This window comes from Chiloscyllium punctatum, chromosome 9 (genome assembly GCF_047496795.1).
Source record: "Chiloscyllium punctatum isolate Juve2018m chromosome 9, sChiPun1.3, whole genome shotgun sequence".
NCBI lineage: Eukaryota > Metazoa > Chordata > Chondrichthyes > Orectolobiformes > Hemiscylliidae > Chiloscyllium > Chiloscyllium punctatum.
Genome location: NC_092747.1, coordinates 108,701,325 through 108,710,683, shown reverse-complemented (window position 1 = coordinate 108,710,683; position 9,359 = coordinate 108,701,325). Strand labels below are relative to the sequence as shown.

General features: G+C 37.8%; 1 protein-coding gene across 7 annotated transcripts in view; it reads right to left on the bottom strand.

Annotated features, from left to right (window-relative positions):
• Window positions 1–298: 298 nt before the first annotated feature.
• mbnl2 (muscleblind-like splicing regulator 2) overlaps window positions 299–9,359 on the bottom strand; it is a 128,924-nt gene continuing 119,863 nt past the window's right edge. For all 7 annotated transcript variants that reach the window (XM_072578009.1, XM_072578004.1, XM_072578011.1 and 4 more), the window contains one exon: window positions 299–1,885. In XM_072578009.1, the coding sequence (XP_072434110.1) occupies window positions 1,871–1,885 (15 nt within the window). In that variant the 3' untranslated portion in view covers window positions 299–1,870. The remainder of the gene's footprint in view (window positions 1,886–9,359) is intronic.

The window sequence follows — 9,359 nt, the reverse complement described above, 5'->3', positions numbered from 1 at the left end:
AAACCAATCTTATAAAAAGATAAACCTATTATGAAAATGGTAAATACTTTCAACACAATAAAGATTTTGTTCAAGCTACTAACTAATTTCTAATCATTATGCTGGATGGATCTAGCTAAAATGTTGATTAAGTCTTGAAACAATAATTCTTTAAATACAAGGTACAATTAAAAAATATAAAAAAGTTTTTATTTTTGTATCTGCTGCATGCTGACTTTATTGTGGTTACTGATTGCTATCCTGGCACTAAAATCAACACAATGACAGAATTCAAATGTTATACTACAGTCTTCATGTATTTTCTGTGTTTAAGTTTTAGACATTACAAACTAATTTTGTTGAACAATGCTCTATTGTATCTGATGCCTCTTCTAAACTTTATATTAGAGTCACTATTGGATTTTGTGACTTGTAAAATGAAGACAATAAATTTGGTAAGATTTACAGTCTTAGGATATAATTTGGCTTAAAAGAAAAAAATAAAATTACCAGCCCCCGCTTTTGCACGGTTGCCAGTAAAACGAGAATAGTGAAATTAGGGTGCAATTTTATTTGGGAAGAGCCTTTTTGTTAGAAAAAGAATATTTCTTTTTAAAAAAGCTAATTTTTCCTCTCAACCTATACTCCAACTAGATTTTCATCAAATTTTGCCAGCTAAATTGTCTGCTTTACCAATGTGAAAAAACACACAAAATACAGTTTTGGTACAACTTACACTTCGCACATACTTGTGAATAATTGTCCCACTTTCTTTAGGCACTGTTACATATATCATGTTCTAGATTATAAATGAATTTATAATATGGTGCACCTTTCAGAGTCAGAAGAATCTTTTCCAACACAGTGGATATCTTGAACAAGCACAACTATAGCTGCAATAAAACAGACAAGCTTTGTCTCTGCAAGTAATCCTGTCTGACTCTGTAGCTAGCCACATTCTCTGCAGTTCCACATTTCTAGTCTGCTTTCAAAAGGATCAGTGTCGAGCTCTTGATTTCAGAGTTTTTCATCATATTTGGAAATAAGTTGCCTCGACAAACTAAAGGATCCTCCATCTTTTGTTGCCAATGTAAGACCTAACGCCTCAAACTTAATGTATTGCATTGGGAAGAAGACATCCTTTCATGTTTTGCTTGTTAGGCAACAAAGGCATAAACAATCTAAAGACAATAAACCTTGATAAGTTAAATTACCTCTGTGCAATGTTTCAGATTACTATGAAGTTTATACCCAGTGTGTTCATTTAAAAATATTGTAGTTTTATTAAAAGTCGCTACTCACGTTTGTTCTGTTAAAAAAAACCGTTGATCACTCTTGATCAAATTTTTCTTCCAGTGATTGATTAGTTTACTACTGAAAAATTAAAAACCCATTTTGTACACTAATTTTCAAAATGGGTTTCCGTTTTCTATGGAGTATTATTTTCTGTAAATGTCTGTGAGGATTCTTCCAACCCTGTAGGTGCTATCTTTTTTGTATACAATGATCTCATAACAGATTAACAATATAACCATATCACACTCTTTATAGAATGTAATGGCAAAACATCTCCACAAAATGAGACATCAGAAAGTAAATATACTATTCTCTTTGATTGTAACATTTGTCATAGTGCTAGGGTTATTTACAGGATATATGAATATTAAATATGTGTCTGAACACATCTACATCCATAAATTTATGATGCATTTCCTGTCAAGATTTTGTAGTCTTGCTTAATCTAAATAGATTTTCTCTTAATTTGGTTAGCATGCTGGCTGTGGTAAGCCTAATATAGATGCAGGTGGGGAGGGAAGAGGATAGTATTTACAATAAGCCTGTTCATGAGTTTCCATAGAGATGTCTTGGGCATTCATTTGCTTCTGGTTCACTATTTCAGTATGACCTGAGAGATATTTAAAAGAAAAATAATTTAGCAAGGTTTAACATCATGTAACGGTGAAGTCATTGCAAATATTTGCAAACAGCCTTGAAACAAAATAAATAGTCTTGATCACTTCAAATAAACATGCAGGTTGCTATGGAAACCACACAGGAAAATATTTTTATGCAATGCTTGCCTATCACCAGAAATTTAGAAACTACCAAATATTAACTTTGTACAAAACTGCAATCTCATATTCCAACTAGAGAACTGGGAATGCACCGATTCAAATACTCAACTAGGACTAAACAATTTTGACAGGTCCACAAATGAAGACACGTTCTGTTAAATCATACCAGGGCAAACTTAATAATGCAGATTTAGCACAGCAAGTAAATGAGGAACGTTATATGCTTTCAGAGTGTTTCAGCTAATTCAAATGAACAGTATGCTGAATTCTGAAACCTAACTACACTAGGTTTTCATTAAGTCATCTTAGTTGACTTGCATGGACACCAATGAAGATGATTGAGTCTTCAATAAACTAATAAAGTCAAAAAAGCAGACAAGTCTGACAAGTATACGCTACTCTCCCCATATCAAAATTGAGTAAGTTTAGAAACACTACATCCTGTAGTGTTTCCCTCCTTCTCCTCTAACCAAAGTAAAGAGGCATGGGGAGAAAGTGGAAGAGAGATGTGCTACTGAAACATTTGTTGGTAGTGGAACCAGTAGTTCAGGACTAGAGCTAAGTGGGTTAGAATGGACAGCAGCCACAGAAGGCAGGACATTCTGAGGGGGGAACTGAAAAGTGATGTCACAAGAGGACTGTGATTTGATTGGCTAATAATGGGTCTGGTAAATTTGAAATTTATTTAGAGTGGCACAGTGGCTAGCACTGCTGCTCAAAGCGCCACAGACCCAGGTTCAATTCCAGTCTCGGGCAACTGTCTGTGTGGAGGTTGTACATTCTCCCGGTGTCTGTGTGGGTTTCTTCCAGGTGCTCCGGTTTCTTCCCACAATCCAAAGATGTGCAGATCAGGTGAATTGTCTACTCCAAAATGCCCATAATGTTCAGGAATGTGTAGGTTAGGTGCATTAGTCAGGGGTAAATATAAGGTAGGGGAATGGGTCTGGGTAGGCTACTCTTCAGAGGGTCAGTGTGGACCTGTTGCACCGAAGGGTCTGTTTCCACACTGTAGGGATTCTATTCTATAAAGTATCGCTGCAAATTGGGAGTGGGCAAGAGTCAAAGAACCTCAAGTTCATACACGTTGTAGGAATGTAACCATTGATTTTGTACAGTTTCGCAGTGCGATTTGGTTAACTACCTCCCATGTGTTCAACTAGAATCACTCCATCTGTGCAAGAGCTAGTCTGTACCATTATATAGATTTGACTGTTAATAATCTAAGAATTGTTATGACCGGTCTACCCCTTCAGGTTCTGTTCCTGAGTCAGACTGGCTATCAAGAATTAATAACAACTTATCTTTGTTTAAAATAAAACCTCATCCAGTCCAAACATTGAGCAACAGGTATGCTTACATCCTGAATGGATAGTCAACAAATACCTGACAAAGGTGCAGGCTTCTGTTTGATGGACACAAAGTATCCATGTAAAATTCACTTAGACTTGTATTCTGTCTAGTATAGAAGGTTAATAACCAACCTAATTTTGGGATTTAATATGATCAGTAGATCTTATCAGGTTGACAGAGAAAAATGATTTCTTCCAGTGGGGGAGTCCAAAACCAGGGAGCAGAACACTGACATTAGAGCCAAGGTATTCGGAGATTTTGTCAGGAAGCACTACTTCACAATAAAGTGGAAATTTGAAAATTTCTCCCCAAAAAAGCTGCTGAGGCTGGAAATCAATTGAAAATTGAAGGTGCAACTGATTAGATTTGGGTTGTTAATGAAGTAAATATGGAAGAAAAAAGCTAATGTTAGTAATGGAGATCACAAAAATATTGGACTGTCATAAAAACCCAACATTTCACTTTAAGGAAGGCTGACTGGTGTCTTTAGCCTTACTGCAAACCCAGGACAACGTTACTGACCCCTAATAGACTACAATGCATACCGCAACAGCTGAAGAAAGCATAATCTCCTCAAGGGCAATTAGGGAAATGCAATAAAATCCCACCTGCTCCACAGGTGTGTAACAACATCGGAGCAAGTTGCTTAAAAAACATAAGAAAAACTGGCTTTGTCAGTGATACCAGCATCCTAAGAATATATTTTTAAAAATATTTCAATTAACAGCCTGAAGGTGGTTCTGCAGGTTGCAAGAAAAAGAGTGTAATACTTGGAGCACCCATTGTCAATTCACTGCTCCCGATGACAAATGAAAATCCAACTCTTGAAGGGGGTTTGCTATTATATCAGTGATAGATAATATTACAAGAGTTCTTTCACAGAAAATAACGAAACTTGATTGTACTTCCAACTTTTCAAGAAAAATACAAAATTCCAAATCCAGCGTACAGATTCCAGGCAATTTCCTTTCCACAGGACTTGGTCAAACCCTCTCAAAGTTCTGACTTCTTCCTGAACTTTTATTTTAGAATGAGAGTTCAATAGCTAGGAAGGCACAATTTTAAAAGCCCTACAAAAATTGATGTAAGCTATGTGTTAACATACAACTTTGGACAACATAGCTGATTTCCTGGTCTGCACACTCCTCACAAGAGCACCCAGTCTGTTTCGCATTCCACTGCAGTTGAGGCATGTGGTACGACAGCTAAAGAATACCTTTAAAAGGCACTGGATTTTTAAAATTGATTTCACTCAGATTGTCCCTGTAAATAGCAATTATTATTATGCTCAGGAATACCATGTATACACCTACTCATAAGGTAATCCCTAGCGGAAATTCCAGAGATAGGTCAGTGATACTTCAAACAAATAAAGATTTACTCTTAAGCAGCTTTTGAAAACTTTGCATGATCATTATTCAAATCATAGCTTCCTCGATAAAAACTGGTTTATTATATCATTCCTTTCTGTTCATTTTGATTTGACGACAGAAGGGCTCCGTCTAACTTGTTGGGTTGGACAGAAACTCAGTATAATGGAAAGAATATGCATTCCAGTGCTGTTCATGTCCTGACGGGCCTTTTCATAGCCAATGAACCACCTTTTATGCAGCTCATGTTTTTAAGTAGGTACACATGGCAGGGAGTTTACATACAGCAAGATAGCGTGAACAAGATCAATAATCATTTCATTTGTCTCGCTCCGTGGCGTCGATAATTGATATATTTAAGTCAGGACATTACAGCTCTTGCAAGATTTTATGAATGCCCCTACAGACTTGTTGGAGAGGGGCAAGGCATAGTGTCAAGGCACAAAAACAAGCTGGTGGAGAAACTCAGCAGGTCTGGCAGCATCAGTGGAGAGAAAGCAGAGTTAATGTTGAATCCAATGACCTTCATAAATTTAAGGTGAAGATAGATAACTGAAGTTGAAACATTAACTCTACCTCACTCCATAGATGCTGCTAGACCTGCTGAGTTTTTCCAGCAATGTCTGCTTTTGTTTCAGATTTTCAGCGTCCACAGTCGTTTATTATAATGTCATGGCATTTGTCTGAAGGAACCCCTTCAATGATAACTGACAATGGGACTCTTCTGACCATAATGGATGAGATACAAAGATAAAACAGTTTTCAATCATTTGCAGATATTTCATAAGCCCGCATAGAAGAATGCATATGTCTATGTTTGCTTCTTTTTAATATCAACAGTTTCAGATCAGTGAAAATAGAAATCAGGTGTTCAGGAAGAGTGTCAGCAAGAAGTATGATTAGATTAGATTTCCTCCAGTGTGGAAATAGGCCCTTCAGCCCAACAAGTCCACACCGACCCTCTGAAAAGAAACCCAACCCCTATATTTACCCCTGACTAATACACCTAACACTACAGGCAATTTACTGTGGCCAATTCATCTAACCTGAATACCTTTGGGCTGTGGGAGGAAACCGGAGCACCCGGAGGAAACCCACGCAGACACAGAGAACGTGCAAACTCCACACAGACAGTTGCCGGAGGCAGGAATTGACCTGGGTGCCTGGCGGTGTGAGGCAGCAGTGCTAACCACTGAGCCACCGTGCCTCCCACGGTGTTTATGTTTATTTCATAATTCTGATTTAATGTTATTTCATTTTCCAAAGAATACAATTTCAGGCCAAATGTCAAAATCAGATGTGCTTTTAATTGCAAAATGTACTTTTTTAAAAATGTGGAGTAAAATAAAATATACTCTATGAGCAAAATTACCAAGATTTGTTCTTTCTTTTCATTTTATTTAAAAAAGGTATCCATTTTTGTGAGTATAGGCACTATACCTTGCAGCATGTTTGACTTAAGTGCTCATATAATTATTTACTAATTAATGCTGCAGCACAACATTCAGCTTTGTGCCAGCAACAGAAGCACCTCAGCATAAAATGTGTTTATTCTGAGGTGAAAAGCTGATAAAAAATGTTGCTGGGTAAAAAAATACAGTCACCCAATGGAGACACAGGATAGCAATGCATGTACAACTGTCTTGTGTAAGTGAGGAACTGCAAGCCATAAATATCACTAGATAAATCAATGGGACTTAAAAAGGTGATAAATACCCTGGACCAGATGATCCAAATCAGTGTGTTCATAGAGGTGGTTATAGAGATGCTAGATGCATGGGCGGTCATTGTTCCAACTGCTAGAGACACTCTGAAATGATTCTTGCAGTTTAGAAGTTAGCCATATAACCCCACAGTTTAAAAAAGAAAAAGGATAGAAAAAAAATGGGTTCCGTAGATGAGTTAGCTCAATATCAGTTGCAGAGGAGTGCAAGAATCCATAATAAAGGATGCAATGACAGGATGCTGAGAAAATAACTGCAGGATTAGGCAGAGACAAAATGGCTTTATGAAAGGGAAATTACATTTGACAAACTTGTTGGGAACTTTTTTTGAGGAAATAACAGAGTATAGAGAAGATCTGGCACAGTGCTGCACAAAAGGTTGATAAACAAAATTGGAACACATGGGATGAGGCATTGATTGGGAACTGGTTAATGGAATGAAAACAGTATAAATAAATGGGTCATTTTCAGCTTGGCAGCCTATGACTATCGGGTCAGTGCCTGGGCCCAGCTGTTCAAATTCTACATCAGTCATTGGATGTGGGGATTAAACACAAAATTTCCATGTTAACAGATGACATTTGTCGATTTCCATCATAAAAGGGACAGAGGAATTTATAATGGAAATATAAAAATAAGAATGGGAATTACGATGTGAAATGAGTTACACCTAAGCATCCTGGTCCCAATGCTCTCCTCTTTCTTATCCTGTTTCAATTGAAGACTACCTTCAAATCAGGACTCCCTGTTGCTCAGATGTTGACTAGACTTGTACAGCCTGATAGCCATCGAAAATCTCTGCTATTCTCTAATTATAGACTTGCATGCAGCCTCAATTTTAAATCGCTCATTACCGCCCATGCCTTCAGGTGATTTGGCCCTAAACTCCAGAATTTGCTTCTTAAATCTCATATTCTCCACCTATATTTGCACTTTAAAATCACGTTTTGATCGAGCTTCTGATCACATTTATAATACCCCTCTAAATCACCTAATATCATGAAATAATAATACCCTGGCAAGTGTCTTACACCATCAAACTGTGCAAATCAAATATATGTTGATATTATTAAAATACTTTAAAAAGAAAGACTGTCCCTTGTATAGGTTCACTCAAGAGATTTGTTTTATTAATTTTATCACCTAAGGATCTGCACCATTATATTCCAGAATCAAAAGGCAACTGGGTAAAATAAACAGCACAGAAACAGACCCTTCAGTCCAACTTGTCCATGCCAACCAAAAAGCCTAAATAAATCTAGTCCCATTTGCCAGCACTTGGCCCATTTCGGTGTAAACCCATCCAGATACCTTTTAAATGTTGCAATTGTACTAGCCTCCACCATTTCTTTTCGCAGTTCATTACCCTCTGCATGAAAAAAATTGCTCCTTAGGTCCCTTTTAAATCTTACCCCTCATGTTAAACCAATGCCCTCTAGTTTTGGGTGCCAGTTCTTGAGGAAAAGACCTTGTCTATTTATCCTATCAATGCTCTTCATGATTTTATTAATCGTTATAAGGTCACCCCATTGCCTCAGACGCTCCAGGGAAAACAGCCCAGTCTATCTCCCGACAGCTCAAACCCTTCAACCCTGGCAACATCCTTGTGAATCTTTTTTGAACTCTTGCAAGTTTCACAACATCCTTCCTAAAGCAGGGGGACCAGACTTGCACACAATATTCCAGTAGTGGCCTAACCAATGTCTTGAATAACCACAACATGACTTCCCAACTCCTATACTCAATGCACTGATCAATGAAGGGAAGCATACCAAATGCCGCCTTCACTATCCTGCTCATAGTTTTACGAGTAAATTCTTGTCTGTATACTCCTCATGATACACACACTCAGTTTTGGTCGCTGTATTCAAGAAAGGATGTACTGGCATTGACAGGGTAAATGTTGAGAATATGTTTCTACCAGTAGGAATCAGGGACATAGGTAATCGCACAGGTTCAGGCATGATGGCTGAATGACCTCCTTTGGCAATTTAACAATCCTGTGGTTCTAGTTACAGAAAAAAAAGGGACACTTATAACTCAGATGCAAATGTATTTCATCTCTCAGAGGACTGTAATTGGAATTCCCTATCCCACAGAGCTGTGAAGTCTAGATCACTAAAGAGTAAGGAGGTAAGGGTTTTGAAATACTCGGGAGTTGATGGGTATGATGACGCTAAATGTCTTCAAGGCAGAGATTGATAGATTCTTGTTGTCTCGGGGAATTAAGGGCTACGGGGAGAATGCAGGTAAGTGGAGTTGAAGTGCCCAGCAGCCATGATCGAATAGCGGAGTGGACTCGATGGGCCGAATGGCCTTACTTCCACTCCTATGTCTTATGGTTACTGCAATAGAACAAATCATCATGTTTAAAGTTAAATAGTTAATTCCAGGATTATTCTATGAATCTGCGACAGAATCGCAAAACCAATCAGAACAATATTGGTGACAAGGAAATACACCAATGTGTTCAATCAGACTCAGAGTCAAAGAGTGTGGTATTAAAAAAGCACAGCCGGCCAGGCAGCATCTGAGGAGGAGAGTCAATGTTTAGGGAATAAGCCCTTATGCGCAAAAAGTTGACTCTCTTGCTCCGTGGACTCTACCTGACCGGCTATGCTTTTCTAACACTGTACTCTTTGACTCTGATCTCCAGCATCTGCAGTCCTCATTTTCTCCTAGTTCAATCACACTCAGTCTCCTTTTAATTGCCAACTAAAATAAATCTGTTTCCCAACCCTTTCCCAGTACTTGTCCTGTAAACCATTCCAAGCAGAGCTGTAACCAAATTTTAAAATTGAAAACATCAGCAGAATAGATTAAACATCATAGTTAAATTAATATAGTAGTGCAGTATAACA